Source organism: Prunus dulcis, chromosome 6 (genome assembly GCF_902201215.1).
Source record: "Prunus dulcis chromosome 6, ALMONDv2, whole genome shotgun sequence".
Taxonomy (NCBI): domain Eukaryota; kingdom Viridiplantae; phylum Streptophyta; class Magnoliopsida; order Rosales; family Rosaceae; genus Prunus; species Prunus dulcis.
The window spans coordinates 29,331,003-29,350,206 of record NC_047655.1 but is presented as its reverse complement, the minus strand read 5'-3'; the positions used below and the strand labels follow the sequence as shown (position 1 = coordinate 29,350,206).

At 43.3% G+C, this 19,204-nt stretch overlaps 3 protein-coding genes across 5 annotated transcripts; 1 reads left to right on the top strand and 2 right to left on the bottom strand.

Moving 5' to 3' along the window:
- Positions 1 to 6,266: 6,266 nt before the first annotated feature.
- LOC117630638 lies at positions 6,267 to 11,340 on the bottom strand. Its single transcript, XM_034363333.1, has 5 exons — positions 11,320 to 11,340; positions 10,420 to 10,870; positions 9,547 to 10,245; positions 6,847 to 9,455; positions 6,267 to 6,752 (listed from the first exon to the last, which is right to left on the bottom strand). The coding sequence occupies exons 1-5, from the start codon at positions 11,338 to 11,340 to the stop codon at positions 6,267 to 6,269; spliced, it is 4,266 nt and encodes a 1,421-aa protein (XP_034219224.1).
- Positions 11,341 to 12,320: 980 nt separating this feature from the next.
- On the bottom strand, positions 12,321 to 16,385 carry LOC117631352 (dehydrogenase/reductase SDR family member 7). 3 transcript variants are annotated; one of them, XM_034364455.1, is made up of 12 exons: positions 16,225 to 16,385; positions 16,030 to 16,085; positions 15,860 to 15,893; positions 15,261 to 15,359; positions 15,021 to 15,169; positions 14,707 to 14,745; positions 14,447 to 14,539; positions 13,981 to 14,079; positions 13,488 to 13,589; positions 13,246 to 13,329; positions 12,738 to 12,803; positions 12,321 to 12,523 (listed from the first exon to the last, which is right to left on the bottom strand). In XM_034364455.1, the coding sequence occupies exons 1-12, from the start codon at positions 16,304 to 16,306 to the stop codon at positions 12,437 to 12,439; spliced, it is 990 nt and encodes a 329-aa protein (XP_034220346.1). In that variant the 5' UTR covers positions 16,307 to 16,385; the 3' UTR covers positions 12,321 to 12,436. The 3 variants fall into 3 exon arrangements, with proteins under 3 accessions (XP_034220346.1, XP_034220347.1, XP_034220348.1); XM_034364456.1 differs by lacking the exon at positions 14,707 to 14,745; XM_034364457.1 differs by lacking the exons at positions 14,447 to 14,539; positions 14,707 to 14,745.
- A 190-nt stretch (positions 16,386 to 16,575) lies between these two features.
- Positions 16,576 to 18,786, top strand: LOC117633051 (acyl carrier protein 2, mitochondrial). Its single transcript, XM_034366723.1, has 2 exons — positions 16,576 to 16,936; positions 18,337 to 18,786. Exons 1-2 carry the CDS (start codon positions 16,712 to 16,714, stop codon positions 18,511 to 18,513), a joined length of 402 nt encoding a protein of 133 aa, XP_034222614.1. The 5' UTR covers positions 16,576 to 16,711; the 3' UTR covers positions 18,514 to 18,786.
- The last annotated feature ends 418 nt before the right edge of the window (positions 18,787 to 19,204 follow it).

Sequence of the window (19,204 nt, the reverse complement as noted above, 5' to 3'; positions counted from 1 at the left end):
AACGTCCTTAAGGTTTATGAAACTATCATATTACATCCTTAATGTATTTTTGTGTCGCTTATGGTCCTCAAGGTTAGTATGTGCAATCACAAATAGTCCCTGTTGTTAGATTCTGTCAAAAACTCTGTTAGTTTGCTGACATACATATATATCACAAAACATCCCTGAGGTTTACACACTTATCACAAATGGTCCCTATGAATTTTTATTATTTTTTAATTTAAAATTCATATATTTATAAATGAAAAAATCATTTATAGAAGGATTTTAATCTTGAGGACCATTTATGAACCCTAAACCTTTAGTTTTTTTCATTTTAAAATTTTATGAGTTTTAAATTATTTTTTAAAAACTTCATTAGTTTGTTGATGTGGCATATATATGGAGCCAACATCTACAATAATATAGTGTCACATGTATTTAAAATTTAATATATATTTTAAAATAATTATAATTCATAAAATTTTAAAAAGAAAAAAAAAGTTTTATGAAGTTTAAATTTAAAAAATTAAAAAATTTCATAAGGACCATTTGTAATAGGTGTGTGAACCTCAAGGATGTTTTGTGATATACATATATGCCACGTCAGCAAACTAACGGAGTTTTTGACAGAACCTAACGGCAGGGATCATTTGTGATCATACATACTAACCTTGAGGACCACGAATGACAAAAAAAAAAAAAAACATTAAGGATGCAATTTGATAGTTTCGTAAACCTTAGGGACATTTTGTGATAATAAGCCTATTAATTATTTTCTGAAGTTGTCTGCTTTGTTCATTTTATCGTCTTCACCATGGATGTGAACGGAATACGCAAGGGCTAAGATTGTAAAATATACGCTAGCTTCTTGCTAAACTAATTGACAAGCACATGTCTGAAGATACAAAAATACTTTCATTATGTCCAGAAAATTTATAAATTAAAATATGAAATCTGGATCGTATTAGCTTATTAGCTTTTGAATAAGTATGAAAGCGAGATAATTACTTGAAAAGTGTTTGCCCCACCACGGCCTTTCCAAGTAAATTTTTCGTGATTTTGAAAAGAAATGGCAGTTGGGATGGCAAACTGCCATAAACACAAAACAAATTGAGGGCCATGCATCTTTAAGATGTACATATTGCGGGAGCAAATTTCCCCACGAGAATATTCGGTTCAGAAGATTTTCCTTTCTTCTTCGCTGCCTCTTTCTCCCTGCAAAATAGAACAAATAAGAGGACCATACCCGGGGGGTGTTGGCCAAAGGCCCTCCGATGCCTAAATCAGTTCAATCGATCCGTAGAGAAACGATAGCTAAAATAGGGTACGGAATGTGTTTATAATATAAATCGGGTGGCCGGAGCCTTATGTAAAAGAGAGAGAGAAAAGAGGTGGCTAGGGTTTGAGAGGAATTTTCTGCAGAGTTTTAGTAGTAATTCTCACGTACCTCAACCCTTGTGTGTGGCTATGCTTTTATAGTAGTCTCGGAGGCTAGGGTTTCAGAGGAATAATTCCGTAGATGAAAGGGAATTATTCCTCCCCTTTTTGGAATTGATTTGATTAATTAGGGATTTGATTAATTAGGGTAAATCAAATCTCTAATTGTGGTAGGTATCAAATCAAATCCTGATTCAATTAGGTAACTCCTCATTTAATTGGGAATCGTGGTAATTAACCAAATCAATTCTCAACCTAATTAGGTAACGTTCAATTTAATTGGGTAATTCCCAATTAAATTGAGTAACTCCCAATTAGGTTGATTAATTCCCAATTGGGTCAAATAATCCCCAAATGGTAGGAATTATTTGACCTAGGGTTTGATTTAATTAGGTTCCCACAAATGCCCCTCAGCTTTTGCATTGAGCGTGGTGGCATGTAGGAGATGTAAATTATCCGTTGGGCTGTCCAGCTGTAACTGGGCTTCCTTCGTGGACTTGGGCTCCCGAGTAGAGGAGGTGTTTGACTTGCCAATTTTATGAACTCCCAAGTTGGAAAGAGTTTGCGATTCCTTGTAGGTCAAGGAATTTTTATCCTTATAAATGTAGGGCTCCTCCAATTTATTCTTCACATCCAAAATCCATTCCAATTTCATTAGTGAGAGAGAGTAAACTGTGGAGAATTTTTTTCGTTCTTCTTGAGTTCTTGTCTTCACCACACACCCAAGGTAATTAGACTTGGGTTGTATATTTTTTTGTGTCTTTGTTCCGATTTTTGGCAACTTGGATCATGCCTTCTAGTCGATGAGGGGAGCTGAAAGGGGTGCATGTCTATGCCTTGAAACATGGCTGGAGACTTGGGTGGCTGGCAGGCTTGAGCGCGCATGTGTTGGGTTCGCATTGGAGGCTGGAGGCGCTAAGCCAGAAGCTGGAACAAGGTGGCACGAGGCCCTGCATTGGAGCTGAACGGAATTGGGCCAGCATGCCACGTGCCCTTGCGCTGGTGCTGGAGCATGCGGGCCAGCCGGAATGAATGGCCCTCATGCGCTGCACGGGCCTGGGAGAGCTGGAGTGGAGTAGGCGGGCCTGGCAGGAGGCGCGAGCTGGGCCAGGTCTGCTGCTGGGCTGCATGCATGAGCTGGGCCGCACGCTGGCTGGAGTTGGAGCGACTTAGGCCCTGCGCTGGAGCACCTGCTGGGCTACCTCCTTTTCCACTTGGGCTGATCCAAACAGCTCAAATTCTTTTTTTTTCTTTTTTTCTTTTTTTTGTTTGTTGCTGCTGCCTTTTCTCTTTTTTTTTTTTTTTTCTTGCATTCTAACTTGTAGAATTTTTTTTCTTTTTACAGTTACCCATTGATCAACCATGTCTTCCGGAGATGGTAGCATGGCTTCAAGCCCTCAGGTCCCTTTGTATTTATGGGGAGGCTCCATAGTGCATAGCAAGAAGTTTGTGGCCAACTTGCATCGCGTCACGACTGATGCTCAATTCCAAAAGTGGCGAGCTGCTTATGCCTCTGCCATTCCAGATGACGTGCGAGTTAAGCTATTGAAGTCTCGGAAGGACAACGAGCCTTTGGTGGATGCGAATGATCTTGATGCTAGGATCATCACCTTCCGTCCCTTTTACTTCTCCTTGGGCTTCAAATTCCCGCTGTCAAAGCTTTTCAAGGAGGTGTTCTGCGCCATGGGGTGTGCTCCGAGCCAATGTACTCCAAATGTTTACCGGGCGATCATGTGCTTCGAGAATCTGAGTCGTTTCTTCATGTTGGAGCTGACGGTGCGAGAGTTCTTTTATTTTTTCGAAGTGAGGCACTTCGAGCGGTATGCCCAAGTTCGCGTCTACAAGGCCGAGCTGTTCAACAGTCTTAGTCAAGGGGATCACGCTTGGCATGACGAGGTGTTGGAGGTCAGCGGATGGTGGGAGGGGATGTCGGTGACGGCCCACTTGTTCCCATCACCTATTGCGATGGTATGTCTCTTTGCGATTTTTGATATGCTCCTTTTATTTGAATTTCTTGAAGTGTGGCTGACTAACTTCTGTCTTCTGCTTGTATTGAGTGACATTAGCAAGCAATTGGAGCTTGGACCGGACATGGCTAAGGTCCGTCGTGCTTTGAACATCCCTCTAAGGTTTCGCGAGTGGCGCTGGCTGTTGAGTGAGTACTGGGAGGAAGACGGTGGTTTGCCCTCTGCCGAGGATGTCGAAAGGTGGAAGCAGAACGGTCCTGACCCTGATGATCTACTTGGCGGACAGGAAGAATGTTCTGCTGAATCTCTCTCAAAGAGAAAGGCTGCTGCCAAATCTTCAAGAGGTGAAGCTACTTCTTTGCATGCAAAGGATAGGTCTCCATCGAGGAAGAAACCAAGGCTTCCTTCTGCTGAGAAGACTCAAGTGGGGTCTGCTCCCTCATCATCTGCCAGGGTCAAGCATCTCGTGGGTGCATATAGCACGAAGGTTGGTGGTATGCGCAGTATTCGAGGTGTTCTGCCTTAGCCTCCTGCTGGCACGCTCGAAAACCATGATATGTTTCGTGAAACGGCTCGTGCCCGCCCTAGTTCTGCTGAGCGTCAAAGAGATGCAGACATTCCTCCTAGAAGTTCGAGTCGCCTGCATCGGTCAAAAGATGGAGATCGAAACGAGAGGTCTGCTCATGATCTAGCATTATTGACTCATTTGGAGATGAAGTTGGCGGAGGCTAAGAAAATGAGAGAGTCATCTGCCCGGGTTGAGGGTTCTTCCTTCACGTCGGCAGTTGGTCCTAAGGTGAACAAGCCTAGCTCTGTTGGGGATGCATGCGTATCTGATCTTCTCAAGACGAACTTCCTATCAAATCCGTCATCCTGTGCTGAGTTGGTTGATCACATCAGTCAAGCTGGCGATCTTGGCACTTTCTCGTGCCTTTCCTTGGAAAAACAAAGGGAAGCGTCATTCCATCTGATTCAAAAAGGACTGATTTTTGCTGCTGAGACTATTTGGAACTCATCTGCTGTTGCCCCCTCTTCTGCCCAGCTCAGCGAGTTGGAGAAGAAGAATGCTGAATTGGCCAGCCAGCTTTCTACCGAGTAGGCCCGCTACAAGAAGAAGACGTCTGATTTGAGGGCGATGATATCTGGGCTGAAAAGCTCCCTTACCAAGAAGGATTCCGAGCTCAACTCTTCCGCTGCTGATTTGGCTAGTCGAAAAGATGCCTTCTTTTGTCTTAAGCATAAGAATGCTGACATCTCTCTTAGCTATGACAAACTCCTAGCTAAATTTCATGCCTATCATAAGTCTGCTAAAGAATCCAAGTCTGAAGCCACAATAGATGCGTATAAGTTGGGCTACCTACATTGCGCAGATGAGACTGATTCCTTGTATGCGATTGACTATGTAGACATCGAGATGCTCTGTCCCGACTCACCCCCTATGGAAGGGGGAATTGAAGATCAGGTAACCGGAGAGGATGAAGCAGAGGTGGACGCAATAGACGAGATGATGGCAGATGTCATGGTTCAGGCAGATGGAGTTGCTGAAGGTGTAGCTAGTCAGATGGATGCCGAAGAGGCTGCGGCTTAAAGGTCTTCTGCTGGCGTCTCCAAGTAGATGAAGACTCTTTTTTGTTTCTTTTCAGCTTTTGTAGTTTGCTTTTTTGTTTAGAATAACTGGTCTTATTTGACCATCTTCTTTTTGTTGAACTTGGCCGGTTGGTCTGTTTGTTATGGAAATTTCAGTTACATTTTCCAACTTCAATTTGCATATTTGACTTGTGAACTGCTTGAGTAACCAGCCAATGTTTTGATTGCACGTCCTCCTTTTGAGATTTGTGAGTACCAGGGTCCCCCTTGAAGGACTCTGGGCATGCACTGCATATCTCATAGGATGATTTTCCTTAGGAAGTTGGCGAGCACCAGGGTCCCCCTTGAGGGACTCCGGGTGTGTTCTGCACATCCCGTAGGATGATTTCCCTTAGGAAGTTGGCGAGCACCAGGGTCCCCCTTGAAGGACTCCGGGTGTGTTCTGCACATCCCGTAGGATGCCTTGGTCGTCGCCCTGCGTCTCCCGTAGGACGCTACTTATGGGCAACTACATGATTATCCTGCCTCCCTTAGGAAACGGATAGGAACCTGGATATTTCCCGCAGGAAGCATGGAGACCTCCTTTTAAGAAATTCCTGGCGCACCCTGCGTCTCCCTTAGGACGCTTTTTTAGCGGGCTGCGTCTCCAAACGGACGCTTTTAGTCGTCACCCTGCGTCTCCCTTAGGACGCTCCTTATGGGCAACTGTGTGACTATCCTGCCTCCCTTAGGAAACGGATAGGAACCTGGATATTTCCCGCAGGAAGCATGGCGACCTCCCTTTTAAGAAACTCCTGGCGCACCCTGCGTCTCCCTTAGGACGCTTTTTTAGCGGGCTGCATCTCCAAACGGACGCTTTTAGTCGTCGCCCTGCGTCTCCCTTAGGACGCTCCTTATGGGCAACTGTGTGACTATCCTGCCTCCCTTAGGAAACGGATAGGAACCTGGATATCTCCCTTAGGAAATTCCTGGCGTACCCTGCGTCTCCCGAAGGACGCTGCTTATGGGCAAATGTTGTGTTTCGTGGGCAGATGAGACATTTTGGAATGAGAAACTGAACTTATATTGATATTCATAAGATTACAGTCCTTTATTCGAAAATGGAAACAACTTGGTACAAAACTTAGAACTTCTAGCAGTCAGGAGGAAGCACTACGGATAATACTTTCGAAGATGGTGAGCATTCCATTGTCGCGGTATTTCCTTCCCCTCCATAGTGTCGAGTGTGTAGCTTCCTCTGCCCCCGAGTCGGCTGATCACATAAGGGCCTTCCCAGTTAGGATTCATCTTTTTTTACCCTTGTCTTGGTGCAGTAATGAAAGCCTTTCTTAGTAAGAGGTCGTCTGGTTGAAATCGTCTGATCTTAGCTCTTTTGTCGTGGTAAGACTTCAACTGCTGCTGATAGGAGGCGACTCGGATAATGGTTTTCTCACGCTCGCCCTCAAGTAAGTTGAGATTGAGCCTCATCTGCTCGGAGTTTTGATCAACACTGCCCACTTCCAGACTTATGGAGGGGACAGTGATGTGAGGTGGTATGATCGCTTCTGTTCCATAGGCGAGGGAGAATGGGGTCTCACTAGTCGATCTTCGTTTGGTGGTGCGATAAGCCCATAATACTCCGGGGAGTTCATCCACCCATTTTCCTTCGGCGCCTTCTAGCCTTTTCTTCAAGCAGTCTAATATGACTTTGTTAGATGCCTCGGCTTGTCCATTTCCTTGTGGATACCTCGGGGTAGACAAGTGTTGCTTGATCTTGTATTTCGCAAAAAAGGCGGTGATCTGCTTGCCAAATGAACTGTGAGCCATTGTCGGTAACCAGCGACTGTGGGCAGCCAAACCGGCATATGATGTTTCTCCAGATGAATCGCTCCACATCGGCTTCTTTAGTAGAGGATAGAGCTTCGGCCTCGATCCATTTAGTAAAGTAGTCGGTGGCGACGATCATCATTTCTTTCTTGGCGGGCGCTGGTGGCAGGGGACCCACTAGGTCGATGGCCCATTGCATAAACGGCCATGGACTGTTTTGCGGATGATAGACTTCGGCAGGCAAGTTAGGGATTGGCTTGTATCGCTGACAGCGATCACACTTCTTGACATATTCAGCGGAGTCGTGACGCATGGTAGGCCAGAAGTAGCCTATGTTTAGAGCTTTCTGGGCGAGCGATCTGCCCCCAGAGTGGTTGCCACACTCGCCGTCGTGAATTTTGCAGAGAACCTCAAGTGTTTGAGGGTACTTTATGCAGGTGAGATGAGGGCCGGAGTATGATCTGCGGATGAGCTTGTTGCCGTGCATGTAGTATCTCGCGGCCTTCTGCTGGACCTTTCTAGCTTCGGACTTGTCCGTTGGCAGGTTTCCATTTGTCAAATAGTCGATGATGGGGTCTTGCCAACTAGGGTCCTCGTCAATCTGCATGGTATCGATTAGCTCTATTTCTTCTATGCTTGGTCGGTCAAGGTGTTCGACCGGGATGGAGCGTCTGAACTGGGTATCCAGCGCTGATCCTAGGCTTGCCAGTGCGTCTGCATGAGCGTTCTCTGCCCGGGGCACTTGTTGGATGGTGAAGGTGGGAAATGCCTTCAACAGCTCTTGGACTTTGTCAAGGTATAGGATCATCCTTGGGTGCTTCGCCATGTATTCACCTGAGGCTTGATTCGTGATCAATTGTGAGTCAGAGTAGATGGCTAGCTTTTTGATTGCGAGCTCTTTTGCTAAGCGTAGGCCGGCAAGCAATGCCTCATATTCTGCCTCGTTGTTCGAGGCTGGGAAGCCAAGCGTAATAGCTTGCTCCAATAGGGTTCCATCAGGGGTGATGATGACGACTCCTGCTCCAGCTCCTTTTTGGTTTGACGCTTCATCTACGCGCAACTGCCACATGTCATTGGGTTGGCTAGGTTCTGCGGAGGTCCCGTCTGCTTTTGAACTTTCCTTCTTTTGGTTGACCAACTTCTCTTTTTCGGCCGATGGGGTGAATTCTGCTACGAAGTCTGCTAAAGCCTGGGCTTTTATTGCAGTTTTTGGCCGGTAGAGGAGGTCATATTGGCTTAGCTCTATAGCCCACTTCATGAGTCGCTGAGAAGCATCAGGGCTGTGGAGGATTGATCTCAAAGGAAAGTCGGTCATGACGATGACTCGATGAGCTTGGTAGTAGGGTCGCAGCTTTCTCGCAGAAACTACAAGAGCCAAAATAAGTTTCTCCAATTTTGGGTAGCGAGTCTCTGCATCGAGGAGAGCTTTTGACGTGTAGAATACTGGATGTTGGGCCCCCAGCTCTTCTCGGATGAGAGCTGAACTGATAGCTGAGTTGGACACTGCCAAGTATACGAACAAGTCCTCACCAGGGACTGGCTTTGAGAGCATGGGAGGTGAGGTGAGGTAAGTCTTCAGATTTTGGAAAGCCACTTCGCACTCCTCATCCCATTTGTCTCTTTGTCCTTTCTTCAAAGCTTTGAAGAATGGTCTGCACTTGTCGGTTGATCTCGAGAGGAATCGGTTGAGGGCCGCTGCTCTGCTCGTCAGACTTTGTATTTCTTTCACCGTGGAAGGCGATTTCATCTCGAGAATGGCTTTGATTTGACGTGGGTGTGCCTCGATACCTCGTTGCGTGACTAGGTATCCCAAGAATCGGCCGGAGGATACACCAAACGTGCATTTACTTGGATTCAACTTCATGCGATATTGGCGGAGCAAGCTGAATGACTCGGCAAGATTTCCAATGTGATCTGCACGTTTTGGGGCTTTGACCAGCATGTCATCCACGTAGACCTCCATAGTTTTGCCGATCTGCTCCTTGAAGATTTTATTTACGAGCCTTTGATAGGTTGCTCCGGCGTTCTTCAGCCCAAAGGGCATGACCTTGTAGCAGTAGGTCCCTCTTTCGATGATGAAAGAAGTTTTCGCCTTGTCATCCTCGTGCATCATGATTTGGTTATAGCCGGAGTAGGCGTCCATGAAGCTGAGCAGCTGATTGCCAGAAGTGGAATCCACGAGTTGGTCGATTCTCGGCAATGGAAAGTTGTTTTTAGGGCATGCCTTGTTGAGGTCTGTATAATCGACACAAACTCTCCATTCGCTCTTTTCTTGTTTTGCCACAATGACAACGTTGGCAAGCCATTCTGAGTAAGAGACCTCTTCGATGAAGCCGGTAGCTAGGAGTTTGTCAATCTCGACTTCGATGATAGCGACTCGCTCGGGTGCGAAGTTGCGTCTCTTCTGCGCCACTGGCTTGCATGCGGGGTTGACGTGGAGTCGGTGACAGATTATGTTCGGGTCGATGCCAGGCATGTCTGATGGCGACCATGCGAACATGTCTTTGTTGCTCTGGAGGAATGTGGTAAGCTCCACCTTCTCTTCTGGGCTTAAGCGCGAGCCGATCCGCGCCTTCCTGTCTGGCTGGTCAGGATCCAAGGGTATTAACTCGACGTCCTCCTCGGGTTTCCATCCTTCTTCTGGAGAGACCTCTGGAGGGATCTCCTCGCTTGGTCCTGACGTTTGATTGCTATAAGATAGTAAGATTCGGTTGCTCAACCTCCTCCAGATTTGCCTGGCTCACGGGGAGAAACTGCGCTTGTTTGCCTTTCTTTAGCCCTTGGGCGGAGCATTTCCTCGCCATTGCTTGATCGCTGTTGATTTGGCCGACACCGCCCCCAGGGATTGGGTACCAAATTTTCTGATGTGTGGCGGAGGTGATGACATTGATCTTGCCAATCCATGGTCTGCCCAGGATGCCGTTGTAGGGTGAGACCTCATTAATGACCATGAATGTTTGCAAGCTGATTACAGGTGGGGAGTAGACGTCGAGGTCTATCGTGCCCACGGTAACCGTTGTTGCACCATTAAAGCCAGTCAGCGATCTGGCTAATTTGTTGATCTTTGTCTCCAAGCCCATCTGTTGGATGACCGTCAGTTGTAGGATATTGGCTGCGCTGCCCTCGTCTGCATGGATTCGGTCGACCATGGCCTGAGCGATTTGAATGCTGATGACAAGGGCGTCGTTATGTGGCATGTCGAGGCCGATCAGATCTTTCTTTTGGAAGCCGATCACAGGATCGTCCTCTGCTAGTGGAAGGTCGGTCGAGACTTGGGAGATCCCAGTGGCCTGTTTGATCTTCCTCTTCTTTTCCTTGCTGGTCAGCCCAGACTCCTCGGAGTCGGCTAGGATGGTGTTAATCCTTATGACCTTCTGAGGCGGCTCCTTGGCGGTGTCTCGATCTTCAATTCGTTGGATGGCCTGCTTCGCAATGAATTTTGTGCAGTGACCTTCTCTCACGAGTTCTTCAAGATGCGCTTTCCAAGCGAAGCAGTTGTTTGTAGTGTGTCCGTGCGTTCCATGGAAGGCACAGTATTTGCTAGTGTCTCTTGTCCGGATCTCCTTTCAAGGGTGGTGGTCTTCTTACCCAAGGTTTGTTCTTCACTTGGGCTAAGATTTGATGTATGGGGATGGTGAACTTGGTGTAGTTCTCTCCTGCCGTAGCCTCCCCTTGTGGGTGGTGCGCTCGTCCTTATTCCGGTTATTAATTCCGTCGCCTCTTTGGCCTGCCCGCTTAGTTGGCTGATCTTTTTGCTTTGTAGACTTCTTTGCGGCGATTCGATCGTCATCCCAGAGCGCGTAACGTTCCGCAGTCGCGTAGACCTCTACCAGAGTCTGGCTGGGAGTGATAGTCAACTCGCGGTACAAGTCGTGCTCAGCTGGAAGGCCTTTCTTGAAAGCGGAGGACGTGATTCGGTCGTCACATCCTACAATGTTCGCCTTTTCTGCCTTGAATCTCTTGATGTAATCTCGAATAGATTCGTCAGATTTCTTGCGCAGGTTGTACAAGTGGTCAGGGTTCTTCTTGATTGTCCGGTAAGAGGTGTATTCTTTGGTGAAGACGTAAGCTAGCCTTTCGAGAACGCTTCTCTGTGAGTAGACAGCTGAACGCCTTTCTTCGCGATCCTCGTTGCGATGGTTGTTTCGCTTACCTCCTTGGGGGCCTAGCCTTTGATGTACATTTCCTTGTGGGCCCAAGCGGGCGCGGACGTCAAGTTATCTACCGGCACGTTCGTCCATCCTTCTCTCTTCGCTCGGTTGTCCAAGGCCAAGGTTTTGAGCAAAGCCTATTTGGTTGATGAGCTGCCTCATTAGATTGCTTTGGTCGTGCATTCTCTGAGCTAGCTGGTCAACTCTTAGATTAAGGTCTGCTTGACTTCGTGGATCGAGAGGAGAGAAGTGTGTGGAGCCCAACTGCACACGGGCTAGATTTTTATTGGAGGTGTATGCAGGAGCGTGCGTCGCGAGTGGAGGCAATGGAGGGAATGCTTGGAGTTGCTCCAAGACCGGCCCTAGGTCGGCGGTGGTAACGAGTCCACCTTAATGGGAAGTTCCGCCATGTTATGCGGCGGTGGGGAGAGGTGGCGGTGCCACCATGTCGATCGCGGGATCGTGGGTGAAGTGGCTTTGGGCCGTCGCGGATCTAGCCATCGCGGCGGCTTTGCCTCTCGTGTTCATGCTTCCAACCATGGTTGTTTAGAAGGCTTCGGTGGATTGGAAAATAGGAGGAACGGATTCCTTGAGCACGCGTTGAGTATAACTCGTGCTCTCAATGAAAGCACCAATTTGCAGGAGGAAATTTCCCCACGAGAATATTCGGTTCGGAAGATTCCCCTTTCTTCTTCGCCGCCTCTTTCTCCCTGCAAAATAGAACAAATAAGAGGACCATACCCGGGGGGGTGTTGGCCAAAGGCCCTCCGATGCCTAAGTCAGTTCAATCGATCCGTAGAGAAACGATAGCTAAAATAGGGTACGGGATGTGTTTATAATATAAATCGGGCGACCGAAGCCTTATGTAAAAGAGAGAGAGAGAAAAGAGGTGGCTAGGGTTTGAGAGGAATTTTCTGCAGAGTTTTAGTAGTAATTCTCACATACCTCAACCTTTGTGTGTGTCTATGCTTTTATAGTAGTCTCGGAGGCTAGGGTTTCATAGGAATAATTCTGTAGATGGAAGGGAATTATTCCTCCCCTTTTTGGAAATGATTTGATTAATTAGGAATTTGATTAATTAGGGTAAATCAAATCCCTAATTGTGATAGGTATCAAATCAAATCCTGATTCAATTAGGTAACTCCTCATTTAATTGGGAATCGTGGTAATTAACCAAATCAATTCTCAACCTAATTAGGTAACGTTCAATTTAATTGGGTAATTCCCAATTAAATTGAATAACTCCCGATTAGGTTGATTAATTCCCAATTAGGTCAAATAATCCCCAAATGGTAGGAATTATTTGACCTGGGTTTGATTTAATTAGGTTCCCACACATATGATCGTACGTTTTAGGCTGTTTCCCCCCACATAGTTTCTCTCAGTTATCTTCAGGAAAGTTTGTCAACTAAACCTTATAATTGGATATGTAAATACTATAAGTCGCATACAATCATTCTTCCTGATTGTTAACGCAATGAAAGATAGAGCTTCAAGTCAAAAGATTCATGATGCCTTCTTTTTCCCAAACAGTAAGCTAATTGAGTAGGTGTTGCCCTTCCGTGCAGCTGCTTCGACTCGATTCCCACCAATCTAGAAATCGTTTAAAACAACGGGTCCAAATTAGTGTTAGAAATGCAGGCAATGAGCAAAACAGAAAGGGCAACTCACAGTAAGTAAACCAGAGAGGAATTCCTAATCATGAAAGCAGCTAACATGCTTTTATTCCATGATGCTATACTTGGATGTATTTTTTAGCAAATTCAAGGTTCACCAAAAAACATTAATTTGACAGTACAGAAAATACCTTGTCCATGAGCCAATAACCAACAGTTGGCACGTATTGCACCAAGTACATTACAGTCAGCACAGGCTACAGTAGACAACAGAAAACAAATAAGCATAATTAGGATAATATAAAGATTAAGGACAACATGAGAAATAAGTTTCATATTTTACCAGACAGAAATCACAAAGGTGCCCATATGCTTAAGACAATTCAGTAAAACAAAATCCACATAGCTAATTTGAAAAGTAAATCGAGAAATTAGACAATTGGTAATTATAAAGCTTAAAATATGTTATGTCTAATTAGATTTGAAGCATGACTTGTTTGACAAGAATAGACCACCTTTGTTAAATATACTATCTAGGAATGAGTGTGAAAATATGCTTAAAGGCCTTGCATTGATAGGTGGAACGATAAAATGGTAATCCTAGGTTGTGGATGCTTTTCATCATCACCATCTAGGCCTAGCCCCAACTGTTATCTTGGTAGCTGGACCTAGACAAAGAGGTACAACTGATGTCAATACCTGGTACGATATCCAAACTTCCTTCAGACAATGGGTGGCAGCAACTATCGTCAACTCTGCACACCTTTCTGATGACACACGCTTCTATTAAAACAGAAAGATAACAAAAAATGATTAAGAAGCATTTCAATGCAAGAGATTCAAATGATACCGTGTCCCTAGCCCTCAAAGCCCTCTTGACAGCTCAATTAGGCAGCATAAAAGTAACAAATGAAAAGAAATGAGATGCGTAAGGAGCTAACCTCAGAAGAAGCTTTATTTTCTGAGCTTGCTGCTCCAGAACCAGTTGATGTTTCTATTGGCCCAGGACAAACAATGGTCACCCTGATTCCTTTCTGATAGAGCTGCACTCACGAAATATGAACTAGTACCATTAGGTAAAAATGGAAAACTGAAATTGTATTTATGTTAACAGTTTCATTTTACTTTATAAACACACTACTACTCTTGTTGTCTTTAATTTTATATAAGCAAGCCTAGATACGACGGAGAACTTGATCAGTGAGAACTGTAAAGATTTTCCACTTAAAAGACATTTACAACATTTTAAAGTTTCCCATCTTTACCATTCCATTTCTTTGCTCAAAATCCTGAACTACTGTCAAGTGTTTACTGTCACAACTGGTCCATTCTAAGGGACACATATTGCCTTTTAAACTTTTCATTAGCATAATAACCTATATAAGTCATAAGCAAAGAAATGCATCATTAGACTGAAAGAGTTATAATTTTTACCTCGGAGCGCAATGTGTGAAAGTACCCATTTAACGCATGTTTAGAGGCAGAGTATACGGCCTGACCTGGTGCAGGCGTCTTTCCTGCAGCACTGCTCATCTGCACATAAACTTAAGAAAACAATAAAAGAGGCAACAAGGGTAAAGGACAAAAAAGGGAAAACAAACACAATATAGAGATGAAAAGAGAATATGCCTGGCAATTAGCAACAACAAAATTAAGCATCTAATGTACAGGAGTCACACGACAAATCCTATTAACCCATGTCTGGTTAGTCAACATAACTGCACAGTCTTGGACATTTGACATAGTCATGTACACCAATCTATCTATTAGGAGAAAAAAGATCTATCTATTATGTGCCTCACAAAAATGCATGTCGTGCTTCATCCAATATATTATTTTCAATGTAATGAGTGGGTCTGGCAGAGAAGTACATAGTAACATAGTGTCATTTCCCACATACCACGACAAAATGTCCCTTCCCCCGCCTCAGCATGTAAGGTGCTAGTAACCGTGTAAGCGTTATTGTCCCAAGAACATTGACATTGAATGTTGACTACTTGCAAGAAAGAGTAAACAGGATCACTTTTATTGATAATAAAAAAGAAGCATTTTTTTAAGTCAAAAAAGGAAGGGAACACAGGACCATTGACCCATAGGCGCCAGTAATTTTCTTAGAGAAATATCTAGCACAAAATGACCCAAGGACTCCACATATGATACCTTCAGACTCTCCTCAGTAACATCCAAAGCTGTAGTTTTCTGCCATAGAACCAAAAAAACAAAAAAAACAAAAAAAACGTAGAATGGCATTATCTAAAAAACAATGCATTCTTAATTTGTCGGCTTATATACATAAAATCACATGCGACAGAAGTGAATTGGCAAGTCTTTGTTCAAATCATATGTACATGCCAGTGCAGTGGTGCTGATTTACTGTTGGGAAAGCCACTGGCTAACAAATCAGCAAGACTGTCAATTGATGTTTCAACAACTAACAATGTTTCGCACTCAAGAATTGGGAATTGCCTACTTACAGGACGCTCGATAGCTGCATTGTGGATCATAAAATCAACACCAGCATTAAGAAAGAATGACTCTGCTTTCTCTACAGCATCCCTGAGACAATCTTCACCAGATGCCAAATCCAATGGCAAAACCTTTACGCCATCAGGTGCATGTTTACCTGGAAAAGCTAACCAAATTAAGAGGGAGGAGAGGAGAGATGTATTTAAAAAATTAATGGTAGCTATCCAGCTTGCAGATAAAGAACAGACCAGTCAGTTGTTTCTTGACTCGCTCCAATTCAGCTTCATTACGTGCAGAAATAATGAGCTTAGCCCCCAAATTTGCAAGTTGCTTAGCAAGAACCTCCCCTTCACACCACCATTACAAGGGGAAAAGTGAGATAGTTTGTACATGGAAAATAACAATTGAAACATATTCGGTGAGAATGTTGCTTCAATATTTGGGCAGTTTTCACCAGATATAAACCACAGTAGAGATAAAAGAATCACCCCAAGCCATTCTGCTTATGATTATGAATATATAAGTAACATTACAACAATTTAAGATGCACTATCCAATGGAAAGTAGACGAATATACAGCTTTGATGTTACAACAACTGAACTTAAGTACGGAAGCATCGCCCATCTACTTGGATAACAACGATCATCATTATAATAATAGTAATGACAAAAACAGTGGTGATAATGAATGACAATGTCAATTATGAGACGTGTGACAGTCACAGTGACAATTATTGAGGCATCACAGAAAATTTCACAACATCAATGGACCCTAATCTGCATAAAATGAGATAGGAAAACGAATGAAAAATGAAATGGAAGAAAAAAAAGGTAAGCGAAAGTATACCAATTCCACGGCTAGCACCAGTTATCCAAACAACCTGAAACAATGTTCATAAAGAAAAAAGTTAAAAAAAAAAAAAAACACATTTGAAGAAAAAGAAAAGAAAAAGGAAAAGAAACAAAGTTTGTAAAATTGATATGAAATCAGGATACAAGATATGGAAATGGGCTTACTTTATCTTCAATTTGGTCGCGCTTTACAGAGCGTTTGGACATCAAAGTAAAATCCCCTGCTTGCATAGAAATACACAAGGAAGGAAGTTAGAGCTTAGAGTTGAGGAACTAATATATCTTTTATGGTATAAATTTGATTGGAGAGAGAGATAGAGAGAGGGTTGAGAATGAATTCGGAAAGAAAAGAATGAATACCATCAGCTGTGGCAAATTTGATTGATAGAAAGAGGAAAAGAAGGAGAAACAAAGAAATGAAGACCACCAGCACCACCACCATCGCCTTCTTCACTTTGGAATTCTCTCAAACTCCTGTTTTGTTTCAGTTGGAAATTGGAATTAGCATCTCACTCTTCACTCGAAGGGCGGTAAATCGGTGGGATCAGCTCCTTTTCGGCCCATACTTTTTCTTTTTATCGAAAAAGCCCACATTTTGACTTCACCGGGTTTATTTACAACCAACTTCCGGTCGGGTGTCCAACCAATTTTCTTTCTTTAAACGACGACGTTTGGTATCAACCAGAGCATCTTCTCTCTCACCCAACAAAACAGCCTAGAAAAACCATTTCTCGCCCTCTCTTTCGTTCGTTCATTCATTCATTCATTCATTCATATAGTTGAGTACGCATTTCACTCATCAGTAGTCGACTAGCTTAGCAGGCAGAAGGTGTAAAGGTTTTGCTCAATGGCGGCTGCTGCGAGGAGCGCGATACTTAAGTACCTCAGAGTTCCAGTTCCGGCCGTGCCATCAAACCCTAGCTCCACCACCCCTCTATTTCTATCCCCCTTTAACGCCATACGACGCCGTCTCTTCTCCGAGGAGGTCAGGGGCACCTTCCTCGACAAATCCGAGGTCACCGATCGTGTTATCTCTGTCGTCAAGAACTTCCAGAAAGTCGATCCCTCGAAGGTATATATAAAACAGTGTTTTGCCTCTAGCTTTCTCTAATCTGTGGGAGTTTTCGGTTTCCTTTCTCAGAAAATTGGATTGAAAAAATAATTAAACCGATTGCATTGTCAATTGAAGCTTTGAACAACTTATTACTGCTTCTCCTATCCCTTTGTGGATTGTTCCGTTTGATTAATTAGAAAATGACAGAAAGTAGAGTAATTAGGATTCTGAAAAGTTGTTATTTCTTCATATTTCGCAGGTAAGATTCTCAGAAAAAAATTGTTTCTTTTGACTGAAAAATGTGGTCATTTTGTGTTTGAGGAGTTGATTTTATGCTTCCAAGATCCGTTCTATTGAATCATTAGGGTTTTGGTATGTCAAATGTAGGGTCATTCAATGTTGTTTTGCATTGTCCAGCCATAGCATCTTGTTCTTCAATATGGCACGCCCATTTGCACAAACATAACATATGCATGCGGAGATGTACATGTGGGAGTGAAATATTGCTATTGGGTTTATACATATTTTTGGGCAGATGGTGAAGTCATTTCTTTCAATGCAGAATCAATGGCTGATTGGTTATTTAGATTTGTCATTGTATTGTTTTTATTAGAAACTAAAATGTACAAGTAGAAAATATGCTAGCTTTAGCTGTGCTCAGATATGCATCTCAGGCAGGAACTGGAATGCGTCATTACTTTATTCACAATAAGACTTTGGTATATCGTTTTCCATCAACCACACAGTGCATAGCTTTAATTTTTTGCGTCATATTTATTTTCTTATTCAGTGCTTCTCAGACTTCTTAAATTTCTATTTTTGCTCCTCCAGGATTACTGGAGGTCTTGAGAATCAGATATTTTCTCATGAAGCATGAATAGAAATGTGGGCTGAAATGAAATATGTAATGGACCTAGGTCGTATTTTATTGCTAATGTTAGGATTTTGTTTAACATTGTTGGTTGCTAAAGATGGGTGTGAGCCTTGGTACTTGCATCCATTATTTAATAGTTGTAATATTTCATAAGCATTCTTTTTGTCTTTCTTCTTTGACCCTAGGATTGCATACATACTTGAACATATTCCTCCATTTTACTTTTACATCAGTTTCTGTGCTTACATGTTGAAATCAATACATTGTGAACGTCGTATGTACCAAATTCCAATAGAAAGTAACATCCAGTCCTGGTAATTGGCATGTTCCATGCTGAGCTCAAATCATGGTGAAAAGGGATATTCTTTCTTTTCTTATATTTATGTAAGATTAATCTATTTTAAAGAACTCTATGCGCATGTTCATTTTCGTTCACGTTTGATGCTGATTTTTTTTTTTTTTTGGGTGACTGTTTTAGTACGTTTCATTCCATTTTCTATAATCTAATGACCCCGCTTTTTTTTTCAATCTCCTCATTTGGCAGGTTACACCAAATGCTCATTTCCAGAATGATCTTGGATTAGATAGTTTAGATGCTGTGGAGATTGTGATGGCTCTTGAAGAGGAGTTTGGGTTTGAGATCCCTGATAATGAAGCTGACAAGATCAACTCAATTGGTCTTGCTGTGGACTTTATTTCTTCTCACCCTCAGGCGAAGTAGGGGAAAGGCATGAGGCTCCATTTTTAATTTTCTCTACTTTCCTGCAAGGAATAGATGCCAGTAGAACTTTTGGATATTCTTACCTTTTTCTCCCATTTCTAAATACCCATTTGGGGTTTGCTGCTCCTTTTAATGTTGTTTAAAGAGAGTAGTATTTTGTTGGTATGCTTGAAACATCGGTGCTGCGGTTCCAGCTTATGGATGGAGAGTGACTCTTTTATTGTTTGGTAGATGTTTTGTTTAAATAAAAATCATCCAAGTTTATTGTTGTTATCAAAACGTCAGTCTTATGCGTGATATGTGATTAAAATGTCATGATGGACGTTTTGCCGTGGATTTAGGTTTTAGGTTTACTTGATTGAATAAAAAGAAATCAAGTGCACTACTACTTAGGAAAGGAAAGAGGGAAGAAGACTCTGTAGAAAACAGACGGTGAAAGTCTTCGCGTAGATGCGGCCCCTTTTCCTTTCATCCACACAGAAATTCTCTTCTTGTAGATGTAGTGGCCGACTGACTGGGAGAAGAAGACTTTGATTAAGTCAAGTCTCCCACCAAGTCTTCTGTAATCTTATGCTCTCTTTCCTCTTCAAAGGAATGCCCTTCCCTTTCCACAAAATTTACATTTATTATATTCCTGCAATTATTATACAATCACAAATTCACAAAAATAATCTTAATACATTATATTTGC

Coding starts and splice junctions, on each gene's coding strand:
- LOC117630638 (XM_034363333.1), bottom strand. CDS start 11,340: ATGGCGGAACTTCCCATTAAG. Junction 10,871..11,319: donor TGGCGGAACTTCCCATTAAG/GTGGACTCGTTA, acceptor GTCTACTCACAG/AGAAGCGTTCTCGAAAGGCT. Junction 6,753..6,846: donor CCTCTACTAAAGAAGCCGAT/GTGGAGCGATTC, acceptor TTTGGCAAGCAG/ATCACCGCCTTTTTTGCGAA.
- LOC117633051 (XM_034366723.1), top strand. CDS start 16,712: ATGGCGGCTGCTGCGAGGAGCGCGATACTTAAGTACCTCAGAGTTCCA. Junction 16,937..18,336: donor AGAAAGTCGATCCCTCGAAG/GTATATATAAAA, acceptor CTCATTTGGCAG/GTTACACCAAATGCTCATTT.
- LOC117631352 (XM_034364455.1), bottom strand. CDS start 16,306: ATGGTGGTGGTGCTGGTGGTCTTCATTTCTTTGTTTCTCCTTCTTTTC. Junction 14,746..15,020: donor ATGCAGCTATCGAGCGTCCT/GTAAGTAGGCAA, acceptor GTTCTATGGCAG/AAAACTACAGCTTTGGATGT. Junction 13,590..13,980: donor TTCACACATTGCGCTCCGAG/GTAAAAATTATA, acceptor TCGTGAGTGCAG/CTCTATCAGAAAGGAATCAG.